This window comes from Pan paniscus, chromosome 19, assembly GCF_029289425.2.
Source record: "Pan paniscus chromosome 19, NHGRI_mPanPan1-v2.0_pri, whole genome shotgun sequence".
In the NCBI taxonomy this organism is placed as follows: domain Eukaryota; kingdom Metazoa; phylum Chordata; class Mammalia; order Primates; family Hominidae; genus Pan; species Pan paniscus.
The window spans coordinates 8,243,571-8,266,836 of record NC_073268.2 but is presented as its reverse complement, the minus strand read 5'-3'; the positions used below and the strand labels follow the sequence as shown (position 1 = coordinate 8,266,836).

The 23,266-nt window shown below is 46.0% G+C and overlaps 1 protein-coding gene across 3 annotated transcripts in view; it reads left to right on the top strand.

Moving 5' to 3' along the window:
- The first annotated feature begins 5,118 nt into the window (after window positions 1-5,118).
- VPS53 (VPS53 subunit of GARP complex) overlaps window positions 5,119-23,266 on the top strand; it is a 218,790-nt gene continuing 200,642 nt past the window's right edge. For 2 of the 3 annotated variants that reach the window (XR_010110596.1, XM_055102101.2), the window contains exons 1-4: window positions 5,119-5,373; window positions 9,378-9,458; window positions 20,479-20,528; window positions 22,373-22,439. Coding sequence is in view for 2 of the 3 variants with exons in the window: in XM_055102101.2 (XP_054958076.1) it covers window positions 5,287-5,373; window positions 9,378-9,458; window positions 20,479-20,528; window positions 22,373-22,439 (285 nt within the window). In the remaining variant the exon portion in view is untranslated. The remainder of the gene's footprint in view (window positions 5,374-9,377; window positions 9,459-20,478; window positions 20,529-22,372; window positions 22,440-23,266) is intronic. The other variant, XM_055102102.2, reaches the window with a different exon arrangement.

The window sequence follows — 23,266 nt, the reverse complement described above, 5'->3', positions numbered from 1 at the left end:
ACCACACCCAGCTGCTTTTTTGTATGTATGTATGTATGTATGTATGTATTTTATTTATTTATTGAGATGGAGTCTTGCTTTGTCACCCAAGCTGTAGTGCAGTGACACAATCTTGGCTCACTGCAACCTCCACCTCCCAGGTTCAAGTGATTCTCCTGCCTCAGCCTCCTGAGTAGTTGGGATTACAGGCATGCGCCGGCATGCGCCACCATGCCAGACTAATTTTGTATTTTTAGTAGAGACAGGGTTTGTCCATGTTGGTCAGGCTGGTCTCGAACTCACCACCTCAGGTGATCCACCCACCTCGGCCTCCCAGAGTGCTGGGATTACAGGCGTGAGCCACCGTGCCCAGCCTGGAAGTTGTCTTTTTTGAGCCCAGCTCATTTGTGAAAATATCACATGCTCCTTATTTTCATACCCAAATTTCTCGCATCCATAAACTTCCACATTTTATTTCTGTCAGAAGTATACAATCTCTTTCCAGATTTCCTCCTCCTGTCAAAGGTATTTCCTTCTTTTGTTTGACATAAATGAATCAATCTAGTCTGTTATTACTTAAAGAAGTTTTTTAAAACCCAGTGTGTCAACCTATCTCTCTGCTCTTTTAACTTCCTTTACTTCTTTGTACTGCATAACTCTCCTAAACTCAAACTTATATTATTAGTAGCTTATCTGAAAAGAGGGAGAAGTGGTATCATGGAGTTGGGAGCTGCAGAGGAGGCAAAGGTTTTGGGTCATGGGAGAGTGCCATTGAGAACTGACAATGGATGCTGAGAAGGACCATGAGAATCAGTGGAAATAAGGCAACAGGAATTTGTGCTGAACATGGTCACCCTGGTTTCATGATTCTCCACAACAATATGGGAAGCTCAGAGGCAAAGGAAAAAACAAAAAACAAAAAACAGAGAGACCAGGGCTGATGGCAGGCATGGTAAACCTGGTCATGCCCCTTCTCTGCTTACAGTCCGTCAGAGGCTTCCCATTCCTTCAAGAAGACCTTCCAGATCCTTCACCATCCGGCAATGCCCATTTCTCCAGCTTCCTCGTGTATCACTCTCCCTTGGGCTTTCAAACTTCCATCACCCTGGCCGACTCTTTTCATACTCATGGCTTTTGCACATTCTGTTCCTTTTATCTATGTGTTATCCTCACTTCCAACCCTTTGCTTCAGCTTAAAAATCACTTCCTCAGAAAAGCCTTTCCTGGCCGGGCTTGATGGCTCACACCCGTAATCCCAGCAGTTAGGGAGGTCAAGGCAGGCGGATCACCTGAGGTCAGGAGTTCAAGACCAGCATGGCCAACATGGAGAAACCCCGTCTCTACTAAAAATACAAAAATTAGCTGGGTGTGGTGGCGCATGCCTGTAATCCCAGCTACTCAGGAGGCTGAGGCAGGAGAATCACTTGAATCCAGGAGGCGGAGGTTGCGGTGAGCCGAGGTCGCGCCATTGCACTCCAGCCTGGGCAACAAGAGCGAAACTCTGTCTCAAAAAAAAAAAAAAAAAAAAAGAAAAAAAGAAAAAGAAAAAGAAAGAAAAGGCTTTCCTGACCCCTAATCCAATCAGAACTCTAACCATATAGTCTCTCAACATGTGCTTTACTTCTCTTTTATCGGATCTATCACAATTATATGTTTATTTGTACAAATGCCCTTTTCATACATAGAAATAGCTCTGTAGAGGCAAGCATGGGGTCTATTTTGTTCACTGCTGAATTCCCGGCACCTAGCTTGAGTACCTGTCGCTAACAGGAACAGGTGTTCAATAAATGTATTGACTAGGTTAATGAACGGCAGGAAGACTTAGGTATACGGCCTTAGGCAAATTTTTATTTTGTTGCTTGTTTTAACTAGATCTTCATCTCCTATCTGTTAGATGGGTATAGTAATAAAAACTAACAACCTCAGAATTGCTGTGTGAATTAAAAGAGACAATGCATGTAACATGCTTCGAATTGTACCTGTCATATAGTAAGGGCTAGGAAATGTTCCTTCTTATTATCATCATTAAAAATAAGCTCTCTGAGCAAACAGAACTCTCATACATTGCTGGTAGCAATGTGAAAGTGATACAGCCACTTTGGAAAACAGTTTACCAGTTTCTTAGAAAGTTAAACACAGACATATCATATAACACAGCAATCCCACGTCTACATATTTACCCAAGTGACATGAAAACTTATGTTCACACAAAAATCTGTACATGAATGTTTATAGCAGCTTTATTCATAATTGCCAAAAACTGGAAAAACCCATATGTCCTTCAACCAGGGACTAGATAAACAAATAGTGGTGTATTCATATAGTGGAATACCAGCAAGAAGACATGAACCACAGATACATGCAACAACATGGATGAATTTTAGATACTTTATGACAGATGAAAGAAGCCAGACTGAAAAGGTGTCATACTGTATGATTCCATCTATATGATATTCTGGAAATATCAAAACTATAGGGACAGGCCAGGCGTGGTGGCTCATGCCTGTAACCCCAGCACTTTTGGAGCCTGATGCTGGCAGATCACCTGAGGTCAGGAGTTTGAGACCATCCTGGGCAACATGATGAAACCCTGTCTCTACTAAAAATACAAAAATTAGCCGGGTGTGGTGGCAGGTGCCTGTCATCCCAGCTACTCAGGAGGCTGAGGCAGGAGAATCGCTTGAACCCGGGAGGCGGAGGTTGCAGTGAGCTGAGATTGCACCACTGCACTCCAGCCTGGGTGATAGAGCGAGACTCCATCTCAAAAAAACAAAAACAAAAACTATAGGGACAGAAGTCAAGTCAGTGGCTGCCAGTGGATGGGGTGAGGCAAGAGGGAATTTGGGGGAATGAAATTGTCCTACAACTAGATTGTGGTAGTAGTTACATGGTTATATACATTTATTTATTTTGTTTTATTATTGTTTTATTATTATTTGTTTGTTTGTTTTGAGATGGAGTCTTGCTCTGTCACCCAGGCTGGAGTGCAATGGTGCACTCTTGGCTCACTGCAACCTCCACCTCTCGGGTTCAAGTGATTCTGTGCGCCACCACGGCCAGCTACGTTTTGTATTTTTAGTAGATAGAGACGGGTTTTACCATGTTGGCCAGGCTGGTCTCGAACACCTGACCTCAAGTGATCCGGCAGCCTCGGCCTCCCCACGTGCTGGGATTATAGGCGTGAGTCACCACACCCAGTCGTTTATACACATTTATCAAAACTCATTGCATCATAAATTGCAAGAGTAAATGTTACTGTATGTAAATATCTTAATTTTTTAAAGGGAAAAAAAAGTCCAAAATAAGTAGCTATAATTACCTTTTCCTTTTAGAAAAAGGCATTCATATTTTCTGAGCATGAGAGAACTACAGGCTCATTGTAGACATTTGGGAAAATGTACAAAGGATGTACATTCATCACGTGCAGAAAAGTAATATTTCCTTGCTGTGAGTTTTATTGGCACAGAATACACACAAAGCTGGGACCATGCTATGCATTTTTTAAATGAAATTATACATTTTGCTTTCTGAAATATATTGTGCATATTTTTCATGTCATTAATTTTCAAAATCATGATTTTATGAATCAATAATATTCTATGTTTACTTAAGAGACAGAGTCTCCCTTTGTGGCCCAGGCTGGAGTGCAGTGGCGCAAAGGAATCATAGCTCACTGCAGCCTCAAACTCCTGGGCTCAAGCGATCCTCAGTGGTGGGATGAGATATAGACCCCTGATATTCAGTCTCAGAAAGTCAATAATTCCCTGCCTCAGCCTCCTGAGTAGCTGGGGCTGCAGGCCTGTGCCACCGCACCAGGTTCAATGTATATTTTATTTTGTCTTTTTTTTCTTTTTTTAATGTATATTTTTTAGCATTCCTTTGTTGTTAGAAATTACATTGTTTATATAATTATTATTTGTCAATTAAAAATAAAAGAAAAAATCATACTGCTCCTATTTTTTACTTTGAGCAACTCTGATAACAACAACAAAAAAAAGTTCAGTGGGGCCAACGCGTTTCCCTCCTGGAGTTTCCCGGTTCACCTGGTGGAGCGGGTCCTCCTTGGGCTGCAATTCCCTCCTTCTTTTCAGTGTCTGCAGGAAAGGTGGTTCCACAGGGTGATCGGTGATCTGGCTTATTTGTTCCTTTGTGGGGGTAAGGGCTGGGCACCTCACTATTTCCTGTATTACCAGCTTGAATTTACATCGCGCTGTTAATGTTTAATCCTCTCCACATCCACGCGGGGTAGTAATTTGTTCCAAGTCACACAACTTATCAATGGTGGACTATTCAGGACTTAGATCCCGGATATTAAGCCTCAGTAAACGTCTCCCCAGCTCCAGGGCGCTGCGTCATCTGGCTTTAAAAAAACGTTTCTGGGCGGGCGCAGTAGCTCACGCCTGTCATCCCAGCACTTTGGGAGGCCGAGGCGGGCGGATCACGAGGTCAAGAGTTCGAGACCAGCCTGGCCAACATGGTGAAACCTCGTCTCCACTAAAAATACAAAAATTAGCTGGGCGTGGTGGCGGGCGCCTGTAATCCCAGGTACTCGGGAGGCTGACACAGGAGAATTGCTTGAACCCGGGAGGCGGGGTTGCAGTGAGCCGAGATCGCGCCATTGCACTCCAGCCTGGGCAACAAGTAAGACTCCGTTTCAAAAAAAAAGACGTTTCTCCCCATAAGGAGGCTGCAGTCACCTTGAAAAGCTTCTGCGCAGAGCCCGGCGCACGGGGAATTTCTATCGAGTGGGCACTGTCCCGTCCTACGAATGTCCTTGGCGACATCGCCACTCGCCAGCTGGGATCACGTCGTCCCCGTGGCCGGGGACACCCGCTGCCACTGACCGAGGGGGCCCCGGGAGCTGAGAGGTCGCCGCTGCGCTGCCCGCGGAGGCTGTGGGCTGTGGTTCGCGACGCCGCCGGGCTGACTTTCATCCGGGCGTCCTGCTGGAGGCCAGACCCTACTCCAACCTCGGGGTCCTCAGTGCGGGGCGCGCCTTGGGGAGGGAAGAGGCCCCGCCATCCTAAGGACGCGCTGAGGCCACGCGGGGCCGCCGGGATACAGCGTTGCCCGGGAGACACCTGACGTAACAGGAACGCCGCCAGCCTCAGTCCGCCGTGATCCCACAGTTCCCGGTCCCGGAAGTGCCCTGGCCTCCCGGAAGTGCCGGAGCGGCTGACAGAGCGGCTGACGGAGCCGGGCTCACCAGGTCGCTGCCGGGAGGGAGTTGCTCTGTTGGGGCTTGGGTGGCGGCTGGAGGCCTGAGTTGGGCTCGCGGCGGGGGTCGGCAGGGGGCCGGGTGGCGGAATGATGGAGGAGGAGGAACTGGAGTTCGTGGAGGAGCTGGAAGCCGTGCTGCAGCTCACGCCCGAGGTGCAGCTGGCCATCGAGCAGGTAAACGTTCCGCCCCTCAGGAGGGGAAACGGGAGTGCGGGAGGGGAGACGGCAGCTCTGGGCGCTGGGGAGGCCGCGGCGGGTGGACGGAGGGCCGGGGGCTCGGGGCAGAAGGGAAAGTGGAGGTGGGCAGGTGGTCCGGGTGAGAAGCGGTTTCTGAATCAGAAGGAAAGGAAAGAGAACCCTTTCTAGGCTTTGATTGTCTTTGGCGAGGGCTGGGGGTTCTGGTGGTTTTGGGGAAAGGAATTGTGCGCTTAGAGAGGACGACGCTAGGAGAATGCAGGCCTTGGGTGCCATCCTCAGATTCTGGGGACTGTGGGGGCTTCATGCATTTACCAGACTCGTGCCAACGCCCCGGTTTTGCAAGCTGGCCCCTCGTGAGTGGCTTGGAACTGGGGGAAGGGTATGACTAATTTCTGAAGCGGACGGCAGAGAAGAGAGAAAGTGTTGAAAAATGACATCGTTACCATTCTTAAAAGGTTGAGAATTCCTACCGTTGAATAGTTTGGGTGAGGTTGGAGAATACTCCCAAGGGGCCTCTTTTCCCTTCAGGAACTTTTTTTTTTTTTTTTTTTTTTGAGACGGAGTCTCGCTCTGTCGCCCGGGCTGGAGTGCAACGGCACGATCTCGGCTCACTGCGACCTCCGCCTCCCGAGTTCAGGCGATTCTCCTGTCTCAACCTCCTGAGTAGCTGTGATTACAGGCGCACGCCACCACACCCGGCTAATTTTTGTATTTTTGGGTAAAGACGGGGGTTTCACCGTTTTGGCCAGGATGGTCTCGAACTCCTGAGCTCAAGTGACCCGCCCGCCTTGGCCTCCCAAAGTGCTGGGATTACAGGCGTGAGCCACCACGCGCGGCCCTGCCTGCAGGAACTCTTGCGTTTGCAAGTTTATTGAGTTTTTAAGGCTAATGATATTAGAAATAGTGATTTTTTTTCTTTTCTTTTTTTCTTTTTTTTTTTGTTTTCTGAGACGGAGTCTCGCTCTTTCGCCCAGGTTGGAGTGTAGGGGTGCCATCTCGGCTCACTGCAACCTCCGCTTCCAGGTTCAAGTGATTCTCCTGCCTCAGCCTCCTGAGTAGCTGGGACTACAGGCAACCGCTACCATGCCTAGCTAATTTTTGTATTTTTAGTAGAGACCGGGTTTCACCATGTTGGCCAGGCTGGTCTTGAACTCCTGACCTCAGGCTATCCGCCCGCCTCGGCCTGCCAAAGTGCCGGGATTACAGGTGTGAGCCACTGCACCCGGTCAGAAATAGTGATTTCTAATACTGCAGGGTATTGCTCCTGATAAACGGAGAAAATCTCCCTTAAAGGAATTGTCATGAAGTTATATGATTTAAGAAAGGGATTTATGATTGAGGAAATGGACAATTCCATTATGCCTTATTTAATGACCCCTGGGAAACTTTTTTTTTTGAGATAGGGTCTTGCTCTGTTGCCCAGGCTGGAGTACAGTGGCATAATCGTAGCTCACTGCAGCCTCGAACTCCTGGGGCTCAAGTGATAACCCTGCCTCAGCCTCCCGAGTAGCTGGGACTACAGGTGCATTCATCGACGCTTCGATGTGTGTTTTTCCAGTAGTGGTTGGATTACTTATACAACCACCTTTGTCCTAGCCTGAGAACGCCAAACCATTGGGCAGGAAGCTTTTAGTGTTCCGGCCTCACGGCTCCACCACTTACCTCCTTTTGCCAGAAAAAGACATAACATTTCTGTTGCTCTTTGGACTAGTGGGCTCTCATGGAAGAAAAGAATAATGCAGTCAGTTACTGTTTGGTTGACAGGTATCAGAAAAGCACATTTTTGCTATTTCTTTTGTTTGTTTCAACAGCTTTTGGGGTACAGGTGGTTTTTGATTACATGGATGAATTACATAGTGGTGAATTCTGACATTTTTCCTATTTTGTAAGAATAAGTTTGAGTGATAGTATAGCAGACATCTTTATGTCAAGCAGAATTCAGACATCATTATGTCAAGATGAATTCAGAATTTTTTCTTACTTCAGCACTCTGATTGAATGAAATTCTGTAGTAGCATACTTGTAAAGAGTAGTGATGTGTGAGGAGTCAGGAAGGGTTGATAAAATGGAATCACATTTTACTCCGAGATGAAGTCCCAGAGTCATTGCATAAGGTGAAAATTGGCTGGGCTCGGTGGCTCACACCTGTAATCCCAGCACTTTGGGAGGCCAAGGCGGGTGGATCACGATGTCAGGAGTTCAAGACCAGCCTGGCCAACATGGTGAAACCCCGTCTCTCCTAAAAATACAAAAATTTAGCTGGGCATGGTGGCAGGTGCCCGTAATCTCAGCTACTCGGGAGATTGAGGCAAAGAACTGCTTGAACCCGGGAGGCAGAGGTTGCAGTGAGCTGAGATGGTGCCACTGCCTTCCAGCCTGAGCGACAGAGTGAGACTCCATCTCAAAAAAAAAAAAAAAAAGGCGAAAGTCACTCTAGACATGAAAATCACTCTGCCCTGAAGTTCTTTAAATTGCCCATGAAGGCCAGGTGTGGAGGCTCACGCCTGTAATCCCAGCACTTTGGGAGGCCGAGGCGGGTGGATCACAAGTTCAGGAGATTGAGACCATCCTGGCCAACACGGTGAAACCCCTTCTCTACTAAAAACACAAAAAATAAGCCGGGTATGGTGGCGAGCACCTGTAGTCCCACCTTCTCGAGAGGCTGAGACAGGAGAATGGCATGAACCTGGGAGGTGGAGCTTGTAGTGAACCGAGATCGCGCTACTGCACTCCAGCCTGGGTGACAGCGCGAGACTCCGTGTCAAAAAAAAAAAAAAAATTGCCCATGAAGTACCACGTGTGCATCTCCGATACGTCTAGGGCTGTTAGTTTTTTTCCTCCATCATTGGAACCAGTCATTCTTTTTTCAGCTGGCTTTTGTTAGGAGCCTTGTTACATGAAAACGATTTAAAACCTAGGACAGCACTAAAACCTAGGAGTCGTGAGAGGAATACAGAAACTGAGAGCAACTTGAGGAAATAGTTTGTATCTCTTGTATCCTGCTCTCTGTGGGTTATACTTTCCCTCTGGTGAGCACGTATCATTGAGACTGTGTAAATAACCTGTGTATATGTGCATTATGGAAACAGCAATGCTCAACATTTTAGAAAGAACATCTTCACTTTCTTCTCATCCACCTCCTCTTGATGTGGTAGAAGGCTTCAGCTTTTCTAACAGTTGTCTTGAAGATATTTTGATTTTTTGACTCTATATTTCTTTGGAAGGCTTCTTCAGAGATGAAGTTGCTTCCCACAGTTGTAACTCTATCAAGCTGGGTGAGACCCAGTGTCCAGTGGATAATTTGGCTGCTTGTATCATCCGCCTTGTTGCATGTTCTTCAGGTTGTTAGGGAGTTAGCTGTATGTCTTAGAGGTGGATTGTTTTTGAGAGAGGATCTCACTCTGTCACCCAGGCTGGAGTTCAGTGATACAGTCTCGGCTCACTGCAACCTCAACCTCCTGGGCTCTGGTGATCCTCCCACCTCAGCCTCCCACGTAGCTGGGACTATGACAGGCATGTGCCATGGCACCCAGCTAATTTTTTTTTGTAGAGATGTGGTTTCACCATGTTGCCCAGGCCAGTCTCCAACTCCTGAGCTCAAGCAATCCACGCAGCCTTATTTTAATTAATTAATTAATTAATTTAATTTTGAGACAGAGTCTTGCTCTTTCGCCCAGACTGGAGTGTAGTGGTGTGATCTCGGCTCACTGTAACCTCCGCCTCCCGGGTTCAAGCAATTCTCCTGCCTCAGCCTCCTGAGTAGTTGGGATTACAGGTGTGCACCACCACCACGCCCAGCAAGTTTTTATTTTTAGTAGAGACCTGACCTCAGGTGATCCACCTGCCTTGGCCTCCCAAAGTACTGTGATTACAGGCATGAGCCACCGTGCCTGGCCCTTTCCTTTTAATTGACAAATTAAAATTATATATATTTACGGTATAGTACATGTTTTTATATATACTCCTCTCTTTCTATATAGGTGTTTCCAAGCCAGGACCCTCTAGATCGAGCAGATTTCAATGCTGTTGAGTATATCAATACCCTGTTCCCAACCGAGCAAGTAAGTAGAGTTTCAGGTTTCCTTCCTTTCAGCAGCTTTTGGCACATCCTGGGTGTTATGCTTCGTGTGTTACACTAGATCATCTACAGGCCCTTGATACACAAGGGAGAGTTAAATTCAAATCAAACTCCATCGTCACCAGCTGGGGCAGTGAGCTACACTGTGTTGGAATGGAATTCATTGTATAGTGAACATATTATTAATAATTGTACTCTTAGGTTGTGAGAGTCCTCCCAAATTTTCTGCTGTAAATTGGAAAGTGGAAAGGATTTTTATAATGTAGTAGGGACAAGTGGGGGTGAGGCAGGCAGGATAAGCCCAGAATCATAAAGCCACTTTCACCTCTATTTCAAGATGTAAATTTTTATTTCTATTTATTAGTTTTTTTGAGACGGAGTTTTGCTGTTGTCGTTCAGGCTGGAGTGCAATGGCGCGGTCTCGGCTCACTGCAACCTCTGCCTCCTGGGTTCAGGCGATTCTTCTGCCTCAGCCTCCTGAGTAGCTGGCACTATAGGTACCCACCATCACGACCGGCTAATTTTTGTGATTTTAGTAGAGACGGGGTTTCAGCATGTTGGCCAGGCTGGTCTCAAACTCCTGACCTCGTGATCCGCCTGCCTTGGCCCCCCAAAGTGCTGGGATTACAGGCGTGAGCCACCGCGCCCGGCCTCAAGATACAGATTTTTAGACTTCATGTTTTATTATTTTTTGTCCGGTGATTTTCCTATGGAGATGGATTTTCTTACAAAATTGGTTTTTGGGTGTTTGGGTGAGAAGTAGACCAGAACTGGAAGCAGCAGAGTTGGGAGAAGGGCAGTGAGAGTCCCGCTTCGTTTCCATTTTTTCAGTCAGCAGTTGTTCATTAGGTGCCTGTCATGTGTTGTCAGTCACTGTGCTAGGTGCTGAGGGTGCAGAGATGAATAAGGTCCAGTCCATGCCCTTGAGGTGTGCGGGATCAAGTGGTGGGAGACCCTGGCGAATGCCGTCAGTGACAGTGGGACAGTGCGGTAAGGAAACAAAGACCAGTTCTTCCAAGGAAAATCACAACTTCAGAGAGGAGGTAGCCTGTCTGCCGAGCTTGAGGGATTCATTCATGTATTCATTTAGTAAAACGTAGCAGTCATTTATTAAATGTCTACTAAGTGTCAGGTATTATTTTTAGAAACTAGGGAGAAATGTAAACATGACAAATCTGGTCTTGGTCTTATGGAGTCTAGTGTAGGGAGAAAGACAAGAAATAAACCAACAAATACACTAGAGATGATCAAACATGGTGGCTGTGATACCAGGCAGGTTCCGTGACAGAGCGTGATGCATGGGCGGGGCGTCCTTTAAATAAAGGGGCTTAACGGGAAGTTCTCTGTGAGGTGGTTCCCTCTAAGCTGAGACCTGATGGACAAGAAGGAGTCAAGCTGGCCGCAGTCTGGCAGAACAGTATTCTAGACAGAGCCAACAGCTAGGTGTATCTTCCAGGATGATGAGGGAAGGAAGGTGTGGGCGGAAAGAAACCCAGGTGCCGAGGCAAGAGACTGAAGGCACAACCTGTTCCAATGTAATAAAGAAAATAGTTAAATAAGTAAAGTTATAATAGAAATAGGATATAGAGATGATTGTATATGGATATTATCAATCATTAGTCTTTAGTATTAATCTTTGTTTCATTATTACAACCAAGGAAAAACCAGGCCATACAGAGTCAGGAGACCAGAAGACAACAGTGAGAACCTCTGTCATGCCTGGATAAGGGCTGCTTGAAGGCACCTTGGTCTTGCGGTAGTGCCAGTGCCTGGGAAGGCACCTGTTACTTAGCGGACTGTGAAAGGGAGTCTCCCTTTCCCTGGGGGAGTTAGAGAACACTCTGCTCCACCAGCTCTCGTGGGGGGCCTGACATTGCCCAGGCCTGCCCACAGTCATCCGGAGGCTTCAGCGTCTCCCTGTGGTGCTGTGCTTCAGTGGTCATGCTCCTGGTCCACTGTCATGTTCCACCTGTACACCTGGCTCGTCCTTTAAGTTCCTAGAAGATAGCAGTAGCAGAATTAGTGAAAGTGTTAAAGTCTTTGATCTTTCTGATAAGTGCAAAGAAAAAATGCTGACGTCTGCTGTCCTCCCTCTCTGCTTCGGCTACCACAAAGGGAAGGGCCCCCTGTCACGTGGACATGTGACTTGCTTGACCTTGTCAATCATTTGAGATGACCCACACTCCTTACCCTGCCTCCTTGCCTTGTATACAATAAATAGCAGTGCGTCCAGGCATTCGGGGCCACTACTGGACTCTGCGCATTGGTGGTAGTGGTGCCCCGGGCCCAGCTGTCTTTCCTACTACTTCTTAGTTTCGTGTCTTTCTACAATCTCTCGTCTCCGCACATGAAGAGAAAACCCACAAGGCCCCGTAGTTCTGGACCCTACAGAAGGCCCTTCTAAACATAGGACCAAGGCACAGAAACAGGAGACACAAGATGTGCACAGTGAGCAGAGACTCACAGGAGATGAGGCTGAGGAGGGAGAGCAAGGATCCTGGAGGATCTCTGTCCTCTAGGCTTATCGTTGCCAGTTTTTTTGGAGACCACATGCCTTTCAGTTAAATGCTTTTTTTCTTTCTTCCTTTTTTTTTTTTTTGAAACAGAGTTTTACTCTGTTGCCCAGGTTGGAGTGCAGTGGCAGAATCACAGTAACTTTGAACTCCTGAGCTCTAGCGCTCCCACTACATCGGCCTTCTGAGTAGCTGCGACTACAGGCGCATGCCACCACACACAGCTAAGTTTTAAAATTTTTTTAGTAGAGACGAGATCTCGCTACGAAGCCCAGGCTGGTCTCGAACTCCTGAGCTAATGTGATCCTCCTGCCTCGGCCTCCCAAAATATTGGGATTGCAGGCATGAGCCACTGCACCTGGCCCAAATATTTTTCACAGAACTGATTTTCTTTTTTTTTTTTTGAGACAAAGTCTCATTCTTGTCCCCCAGGCTGGAGTGCAATGGCATAATCTCGGTTCACTGCAACCTCTGCCTCCTGGGTTCAAGTGATTCTCCTGTGTCAGCCTCCTGAGCAGCTGGGATTATAGGGGCCTGCCACTACACGGCTAATTTTTGTATTTTTAGTAGAGATGGGGTTTCACCATGTTGGCCAGGCTGGTCTCAAATTCCTGACCTCAGGTGATCCGCCCGCCTCGGCCTCCCAAAGTGCTGGGATGACAGGCGTGAGCCACCGCGCCCGACCCACAGAGCTGATTTTCACTTGGATAATTTTTAAGCCTGTATCCCCAAAATATTATATACATATGTGAGTACCAATTTTAAATAAGTTAGGCTTCAGTAGTATTTGCTATATAAATAGAAAATAAACATAGAGGCTTCAGTGTTTGCTCCTCACACCCCAGGGGGCAGTGTGGCAGACCTCGTGGGGACGTTCGCACCCTGCTCTGGAGGTTGCTGCTGTAGGCAGCAAGTATTCATTGAAGGACTTTTGGCAGGATAATGGCTGGAGCACATTCACGTTTTTAAAATTCCGTCTGGCAGCCATGTGGAGGACGAGCAAGGGATGGAGGTGGGGGGAGACTGCAGGCAGGAGACTCACGCAGTAGATCACTGGAAAGAGATGGTGAGAGCCGGAGAAAAGCTGTGGGATAGAGAGAACCAGATCTGAGAGCTATTGAGGGGACCAAAGTCATGCAGTTTGGTACCTGAGGGCATGAAGGTAGAGGGTCATGGAGAATCCAGAATTCACTCATTCGTTTATTCGGTTAAAAAAACACCCACTCTACCTAGCTTTATAAGAAATCTGGGGTAGAGAAGTGAGCAAGACAGATATAGTCTACCAACACAGACTTCATATTCTATCTTGATAGTTAATCTCACAGTAACAGATTATAGGTAAATTATGATGTTACAATGACTTGCTTGTGTAATTTTTTTTTTTTTTTTTTTTTTTTTGAGACTGAGTCTCACTCTGTTGCCAGGATGGAATGCAGTAGCACAATCCCGGCTCACTGCAACCTCCAACTCCCGGGTTCAAGCGATTCTCCCGCCTCAGCCTCCTGAGTAGCTGAGATTACAGACACGCGCCACCAAGCCTGGCTAATTTTTGTATTTTTAGTAGAGACGGGGTTTCACCATGTTGGCCAGGATGGTTTCAATCTCTTGACCTTGTGATCTGCCACCTTGACCTCCCAAAGTGCTGGGATTACAGGCGTGAGCCACCGCGCCCGGCCTGACTTGCTCGTATAATTTTTAAATATTATTTGTCACTTGCTCTTATATAACCTTTACTACAACTGTAATAGTAATCTTTATTAGATACTTCCTGTGTACCCGACAGCACTCTAGGCACTAAACAGTGATAAACTCCACTTTGTTATCCTTCTTATTTTAGAGTGAGAATCACGAGGCACGGAAAGATAACACTCGGCTTAAATGTGATAGCGTTGCCATGAAGGAAGCATGCCAAATACAGTGACAGCAGAACCCAGGGCCTTACTTGCTCAAGATGGATTGAAAAGGCTTACTCCCTTGAGGAAATGGTGTTTTAGCTGAATACTACAGGCCAAGTTAATAATTTTTTTTTGAGATGGGGTCTCACTCTCTTGCCCAGGCTGGAGTGCAGTGGCACAATCATAGCTCACTGCAACCTCAAATTCCTGGACTCAAGCAATCCTCCCACTTCAGCCTCCTCAGTAGCTAGCACTACAGGTGTGTGCCACCACACCCAGCTGAGTATTATTATTATTTTGAGATGGAGTCTTGCTTTGTCACCAGGTTGGGGTGGGGTGGTGCCATCTTGGCTCACTGCAACCTCCCACTCCCTGGTTCAAGCAATTCCCCTGTCTTAGCCTCCCGAGTAGCTGAGATTATAGGCACGCGCCACCACGCCCAGCTAATTTCTGTATTTTTAGTAGAGATGGGGTTTCACCATGTTGTCCAGGATAGGATGGTCTCGATCTCCTGACCTCATGATCCATCTGCCCCAGCCTCCCAAAGTGCTGGGATTACAGGCGTGAGCCACCGCGCCCAGCCCCAGCTGATTTTTAATTTTTTTTTTTTTTTTTACAGACTGGGCCTTGCTGTGTTGCCCAGGCTGGTCTGGAACTCCTGGCCTCAAGCCACCCTCCTGCCTCAGCCTCTCCGAGTGCCGGGATTACAGATTTGAGCCACTGTGCCTGGCCCTAAGTAAGAATTTTGAACTGGTTTCTAGGTAGCCAGATTTGGCTGACTGGGTGGGTAATGGCAGCTTTCCACTTTATCCAATTACTGAGCGTAAGGAGAAAGAGCAGGTTTCAGTGGCAGGTAGGGCTAGAGTGGGCTGTCAGGTGAGCCCAAGTTTGAACATGCTCAGGTCATCCAGGTGGAAATAAGTTGTTGGGTATTTGAGTGCAGAGCTCTTGATCCCCATCATTGTGAATATTTTGGCAGATCCTTCCAAACTTTTTAAATGGATATACTGATTTTTAAAATAAAGTTTAAAAGATGATATACTGTGTGATTGTCTTTTTTGAGATTTCACAAAAAGCCTTTATAGCTCATCATTTTGTATGAAAGGGGAATTTTAGGAATTAGCTGGAGAGAGACATTTGGGAATAGCTAGGATAAAGATAGTAATTGCTGATTCACCAAAACAAAAAGAAGGGTTAGATTTGAAAATTTTGTAGGAAACCACCAGGTTCTCACCTCTTGTGGTGTGTGTGTATGTGCTGTATTTTTTTTTAAACTACTGAAAACTCAAGATCTTTGTTGTTCCACAGATTCAGTTCTGTGTCTTGTCTAATTATGCCCCAGGTATATGATAATGTACAGTCACGTTTCTTAGAGTAACTCAGAACATTTATGACACAGGGTTATCTTTACTTCTCTAGTCTCAGAGTTTCACTTAGCAGGTCATCTGAGTGAAATCTAAGCCAGATTCCTGTGGATCTTAATGAAAAGGTAGTAGAAAGTAGTGGCATAGCTTGAAATTTAACTATTGTCAGATATTGGGCAAAAACCATCTGTATACCTCATGGACCTCCAGTAAACACTTGTACATTATGAGTTTAGATTGTTTAAAGTAGATTTCAGTATTTCCAGAGTGAATTTAGTGTTACTGTGAGGAGGAGGGTGAGAATATGTTTCTGTTGAGTGGAAGTACTTGTGTGTCTGCGGTTGTCTGGAGCCTGTTGAGTGGCCTGGAATGGATGCCTCTTACTATTTCACCCGGCCAGGCCTGAGAGGAGCTTGGGATTTTCCATGCAACAGAGTGCCTGTGGGGTTTAAATAGTAGCCAGGTTTGGTCACAGTGGTCTAGAAAATCTTTTTAACCTCCTAATAGTAAACTGAAGATAATCATTTGAAAGTTTGATTAGAGGAAACTAAATGAAATTTATGGAAAACTAATACAAAACTAACATAATTAGGAACTTTGAGAAAAGAGTTATATGGGGATGTTTCTAAAGAGTTTCTGGTGACCCCAAAAATGCTCTGGATCTGTATTGTTAAGAGAAAAAAAAACCCAAGATCCAGCTCATGGCTGTATTCTCTAATCCCAGCACTTTGGGAGACCAAGGCGGGTGGATCATTGAGGCAGGAGGATCGCTTGAGCCTGGGAGGTGGAAGTTGCAGTCAGCTGAGATCGTGCCACTGCACTGCAGCCTGGGTGACAGAATGAGATCCTGCCTTAAAAAAAAAAAAATGCCAAATTGCTTATCATCCCAGTTTATTTTTGTACAGCTATACAGTTTCATAGTAGAAGGCAATACGCAAAAATTCTGATTGTGGTCATACTGTCCTGGGTGTGCAGATGACTACCTATTTTCTGTAATTGTCAAGAATTACCATTAGAATCAGGAAATATTTTGCAATAACTAAAACATTTAAAAAGTAAACAAAACTGTACAACCACATTATAACTAAACGAGATGAGTGATTCTCAAAGCAGGATAAACCCCTCTGCCCAGCCAATGTGGATTCCCACAGGGCTTTTCCCCAACTCCAGGAGAGGCCCTCAACCGTGGTGAGGATCACTGCCATAGCCAGACACTGAACTAACTGATGAGAGTGGGTGTGTCATAGCTGTCCGGTGTCTTGGGGTGCAGGAAAATTAGGTCAAGAATCATTGCGTTAGAGGTGGATGCTAGAGTAAGAAAGAGGATCTCTGCAGCTTCAGGCAAAGCACCTGTCCTGCAGAGCACGTTTCCCATCTGTTTTTTATTTGAGGTGGGTTCCCACTCTGTCACCTAGGTTGGAATGCAGTGGTGTGATCTCGGCTCACTGCAACCTCTGCCTCCCAGGCTCAAGCGATCCTCCCACCTCAGCCTCCTGAGTAGCTGGGACCACAGGCGTGCACCAGCAAGCCCAGGTAGTTTTTTGTATTTTTGGTAGAGACAGGGTTTTGCCAGGTTGCCCAGAGACTGGTCTTGAACTGCTGAGCTTAGGAAACCCACGTACCTCGGCCTCCCAAAGTGTTGGGATTACAGGCATGAGCCACCATGCCCGGCCTCCGCCTCCATAGTTCTCAATCTTAACCTTGAAGAGGAGAAAAGTGTGCCTCGCCTGGCAGAGGGGATTAAGGGAAATAATTTCTGTGAAGTGCCTGCAATTGTTGCCTAGGAGATCCACATTAAATGCTAGCAGCCTTTCCCTTTCCCCTCCAGCAGAAAGCCTGGAAATGAAGGGAAAACAGTCACCCAAAGGCCACCTAACTATCAAATAGTGTAACTTTAGGATATTTCTTTCTCTTTTCTTTTCTTTATTTATTTATTGAGACAGAGTCTCCTTCTGTTATCCAGGCTGGAGTGCAGTGGCGCGATCTCGGCTCACCTCAACCTCTGCGTCCTGGGTTCAAGCAGTTCTCCTGCCTCAGCCTCCCGAGTAGCTGGGATTACAGGCACCTGCTACCACGCCCGGCTAATTTTTTTTTGTATTTTTAGTAGAGACGGGGTTTCACCATATTGGCCTGGCTGGTCTCGAACTCCTGACCTTGTGATCCGCCCACCTTGGCCTCAAAGTGCTGGGATTACAGGCATGAGCCACCGCGCCCAGCCTATTTTTATTTTATTTTTATTTATTTTTTCTTTTTGAGATTCTCACCCATCACCCAGGCTACAGTTCAGTGGCTCCATCACAGCTCACTGTGCCCTGGAATTTACAGACTCAATCAGTCTTCTCTCCTCAGCCTAATAAGTAGATTGTACTACAGGCGTGTGCTACCATATCCGGCTAATTTTTCTATTTTTTTGTAGAGATGGAGTTTCACCACGTTGTCCAGGTTGGTCTCTAACTCTTGGGCTCTAGCAGTCCACCCACCTCAGCCTCCCAAAGGACAGACATAAGCCTCCACACCCGGCCTCTGTTCTTTTTAAAAGCTACATTCATTATATTATAAAAATGATATTATAGGGCCGGGTGCACTGCCTCATGCCTGTAATCCCAGTGCTTTGGGAGGCCAAGGCGGGAGCATTGCTTGAAGCCAGGAATTCAAGATCAGCTTGGGCAGCATAGCAAGACCCTGTGTCTATAACAAAATAATAAAATTAGCCAGGCTCAGTGCATGTACCTTTTTGTTCCCAGCCACTCAGGAGGCTGGGGTGGGAGGATTGCTTGAGCCCAGGAGTTTGAGGTTACAGTGAGCTATGATTGCACCACTGCACTCCAGCCTTGGTGACAGAGTGAGCCGCCATCTTAAAGGTAGGTTATTTGATATTATAAAAATACTTGCTATCATAAAATGATATTAGAAATATTTTCCTCTTGGCCAGGCGCGGTAGCTTATACCTGTAATCCTAGCACTTTGGGAGGCCAAGGCGGGCAGATCACGAGGTCAAGAGGTCGAGACCATCCTGGCCAACGTGGTGAAACCCCGTCTCTACTAAAAATACAGAAATTAGCTGGGCGTGGTGGCATGTGCCTGTAATCCCAGCTACTCGGGAGGCTGAGGCAGGAGAATCGCTTGAACCAGGGAGTCGGAGGTTGCAGTGAGCCGAGATCGCACCATTGCACTCCAGCCTGGTGACAGAGCAAGACTCCATCACACACAAAAATATATGTATATATATAATTATATATAAATTAAAGTAATTTTTCTGAGATTCGTTTTTCTTTTTTTTTTGAGACAGGGCTGTTTAGCCCAGGCTGGAGTGCAGTGGTGCAAACATGGCTCACTGCAGCCTCGACCTTCTGGGCTCAGGTGATCCTCCCACCTCAGCCTTCTGAGTACCTGGGACTGCAAGCACATGCCACCATGCCTGGCTAACTTTTTTTTATTTTTTGGAGAGATGGGATCTCACTGTATTGTCTGGGCTGGTCTTGAATTCCTGGATTTAAGTGATCCTCCCACCTTAGCCTCCCAAAGTGCTGGGATTACAGGCATGAGCCATCACGTCCAGCCTGAGATTCATTTTTACCTCAAGCTGTTCTTGGATTTCTGAAAATTCTGAGTAACTGTTGGCTTGGTCAGAACAGTAGGATGAGCTGTGACAACCCAGTCTGACATCTCAAACACTCATGGCCTGTTTCTCTTACCAGACCTGCTCCTGGAAGGCACCTGGCCTCCTCCTCCCATCAGAGGTAGCCAGAAGCAATTTATAAGCATATTTCCTACAATATCCCTAATTCCTTCTGAGATAAAATATTTGTTAAGGGAGAGACGAAGAGGATTTATTAAATTGTATTTTGAAAACTTGAATTAAAATAGTACTATAAAATTGTACCTCCTCTTGTCCATTAGGGGGCACCATTTCCTCACGTTTTCTCATCTCTAAGGTCAGAAGTGATCCCTTTGTTTTAATTGTTGTTATAATAAGCTTATTATAATCACAGTAGTAGTGCATAGTCAATAATTATAAAATACAGACAAAAAGAAGAAAATATTTTTTTTTGAGCCAGAGTTTTGCTCTTGTTGCCCAGGCTGGAGTGCAATGGCACATTCTCAGCTCACTGCAACCTCTGCCTCCCGGGTTCAAGCGATTCTCCTGCCTCAGCCTCTTGAGTAGTTGGGATAACAGGCGCCCCCCACCACGCCTGGCTAATTTTTTTTTTTTTTTTTTTGTATTTTTAGTAGAGATGGGGTTTCGCCATGACGGTCTGGCTGGTCTCAAACTCCTGACGTCAGGTGATCCACCTGCCTTGGCCTCCCAAAGTGCTGGGATTACAGGCGTGAGCCACTGCACCCGGCCCAAGAAGAAAAATTTGAAATCCCTTCTTTTCATATTGCAATACGTAGTTGATAGATTATAGCTACTAATGTTGCAACTACTAATACATTACAATTACTCCTATCTATCCTTCCAGACTTTTTTTCTAGTGGATCTATATAATAAAAAATAAATTTGTGTGTTTATTGAAGTATAACGTAATACAGAGGAGTACACAAATCTTAAGGGTACAACTTGATGAAGTTTCACAAAATAAACATAGCCATGTAACTGCCACCCAGATCAAGAAATAAAACATTTAAAAAAATCTTCAGAAGGCCTTTCCTTGCCTGTTCACTGTCACTACCTTCCCCCAGAGATAACCACTGTCCTAGCTTCTAACAGGAGAATTATGTTAGTGAAATCATATCCTCTGTCCCCTTGTGTCTGGCTTTTTCTGTGCCCCATTCCGTTAGTAAAATGTTTATCCATGGTGTTGTGCATTCATTCATTTTTGTTGCTGTATTTCGTTACGTGAATTTGTCACAATTACGTACACCATGGGTCAGCAGACTCTCCTGTAAAGGTCCAGATAGTAAATACTTCAGGCTTTGTGGCTGTACAGCGTCTTTCACGACTGCCTACCTGCCATGTTAGCTTAAGAGCAGCCGCAGGCAATATGTAAGTGAATGGGCGTGGCTGTGTTCCAGTGAAACTTTATTTACAAAAAATAGGGGCTGGGCTAGATGTGGCAGTAGCTTCCAACTACTGCTTTACTTTTTTTTTTTTTTTAAAGCAAAACTCATATCATGTGATTAAATTTTTTGAGATTTCATAAGTAGCTATTATAGCACATCATTTTCCTGTGAAAGAGGAATTCCAGGAAGTGGACTAACAGCTGGGCACTCTTCCTTCTTTATTGTAGTCTCTGGCGAACATAGACGAAGTCGTGAACAAAATTAGGCTGAAAATAAGGTGAGTAAAGCTGTGTGATTGTTCATAATTAATGAAAAGTATATTGTTAATTTAGTTAATCACATTCTGGATCACATTTTTCTGTGAGAGCACTGAAATCTCAAGTTTGCCATAGATGGTAATATAATTCCTTTTAAAATTTTTATTATTTATTTATTTATTTTTGAGACGGATTTTTGCTCATTGCCTAGGCTGGAGTGCAATGGTGTGATCTTGGCTCACTGCAACCTCCACCTCCCAGGTTCAAGTGATTCTCCTGCCTTAGCCTCCCTAGTAGCTGGGATTACAGGTGTGAGCCACCACGCCTGGCAAATTTTGTATTTTTAGTAGAGACGGGGTTTCACCATGTTGGTCAGGCTGGTCTCGAACTCCTGACCTCAAGTGATCCACCTGCCTTCGCCTCCCAAAGTGCTGGGATGACAGGGGTGAGCCACCGCACCCGGCCATATAATTATTTTATCCATATGAACTTTGTGGCAAGGAACTCAATGCTTTGGCCAGTCTTCAATTCTTCATACAAAAGGAAGGAAGCTGTGATAGAGTCTACTCAAAACATCTTTTGTAATTATAGAAGGAGGCAAAAGCTTTTCTGATAGATTTTTTTTTTTCTTTTTTTCTGTTTTTTTTCCCGAAACAAGGTCTTACTCTGTGTCCCAGGCTGGAGCGCACTGGTGCAGTTACAGCTCACTGCAGCCTCGAACTCCTGGGCTCAAGTGATCCTCCCACCTCAGCCTCCCGAGTAGCTGGGACTACAGGCGCACCACCACACTTTGCTAATGTTTATATTTTTTGTAGAGATGGGGTTTCGCCTTGTTGGCTAGGCTGGTCTCAAACTGCTGAGCTCAAGCAATCTGCCTGCCTCAGTCTCCCACATCTACTAGATTTTTTTTTTTTTTGAGATGGAGTCTGGCTCTGTCACCCAGGCTAGAGTGCAGTGGTGTGATCTTGGCTTACTGTAATCTCCGCCTCCCAGGTTCAAGCAATTCTTGAGCCTCAGCCACCCAAGTAGCTGGAATTATAGGCATGCACCACCATGCCCAGCTAATTTTTGTGTTTTTAGTAGATACAGGGTTTCACTGTGTTGGCCAGGCTGGTCTTGAACTCCTAGCCTCAAGTGATTTGCCTGCCTTGGCCTCCCAAAGTGCTAGGATTATAGGTGTGAGCCATTCTTTCTGTCCTTCGACTAGCTTTTTAATGGCTTTATTTCCCTGTTTTTGTGGATTTACCTGTTTTTGTGTTCCCAAGGCTTAGACATGAAGATGGGCTTATATGTGTATCCCTTGGTGACATAACAGCTAACTATGTCAGATCTGCTGGTGGGTTGGGTGGTGGCCCATGATTAAACATTGTGAACCGTGGGGGCAGAGGAGCTGGAAGCCGTAGATCTGCCTCAGGCATGGATTGCATGATCAGGGCCCGGAAGCACTGATTCCATCTATCACTCTGGCTCTTTCCGCCTCATAAGGGGACTGAGAAAGGGATTGTGTGTGAGGTAATTTGAGTTATCTGGCATGTTCACGTAAAGGCTCCGGAACTTTGTCATTCCTGATATACTCCATGAAAAATCCTGCAGATTTTATTAGTCCTTTCAGATAGCTCAGACTATTAAGTGAAAATAGGCATTTTTAACAACAAGGCGATGCATCAGCCTGCACTGGGCTTGACTTCCCGCACGGCTGTCACTGCCCTCCTCCTGCCTGATGCCACTCACACGTGTTTGGTTTTCTGGACAATTAGGTGCAGTCTGCAGAAGTTGATGGATAAATTACTTTTTTATTTTTTTCTTTTGGTCAACCTAGAATAAAGATTATTTGAATGACTGTATCCTTGAACTGTTTTGCTAGGAGACTGGATGACAATATTCGAACTGTTGTAAGAGGTCAGACGAACGTGGGGCAGGATGGACGGCAAGTAAGTAACTCATTCCTCCATATTACCTATGCTCCCCTGGTTTCTCCCGGCAACCAGATGACCAAAACGTCGATGTGCCCTCTTGCAGAGCACTTTCCAATTGATCCGTTTCATACATGGCAGGACAGGACAGGGCAGGCACCCGCAGCAGCCATGTGCTGTCCCTCAGTGTCCCTTGGACCAGGACCGTGTACTGTGGCACCGCTCACCCGAGGCCAGATGAGAACACTGGGGCTTCCTTGTCTTTCTCCTTCGTGTCGGGCAACTCCTGTGCCCTCTTTTATTTTGTGGGCTGTGGCTAAATGAGGTTGCTGCATTCGTCAGCTGAGTTGTTGGGGTTTTGATATTTTGTGGCTGTAAAAGATAGTAACCTGACATAGTTACCATTTCCTCGTACCTCACTTTGCCAGCAGGCAGGTGACTCAAGATTCATTAAAAAATTTTACAAGTTGGCCGGGCACAGCGGGCACAGCGGCTCACGCCTGTAATCCCAGCTACTCAGGAGGCTGAGGCATGAGAGTCACTTGAACCCAGGAGCCAGAGGTTGCAGTGAGGCGAGATCGCACCACTGCACTCCAGCATGGACGACAGGGGTGAGACTGTCTCAAAAAAAAAAAAAAAAAAAAAGTTTTATAAGTCTTATTGGATCTAGTTAAGGAGGCCATTGGAGGGAATGAAGTAAGTCTTATTGGATCTAGTTAAGGAGGCTGTTGGAGGCAATGAAGGGAAAAGTGTGTAGGGAGGAGATACTCTTTAATAATTGAGGGGCCAGATGTTATCTGTGAACCATTTCCCTTTTTATTTGATTCTGTTCTTCTGTTGAGGCA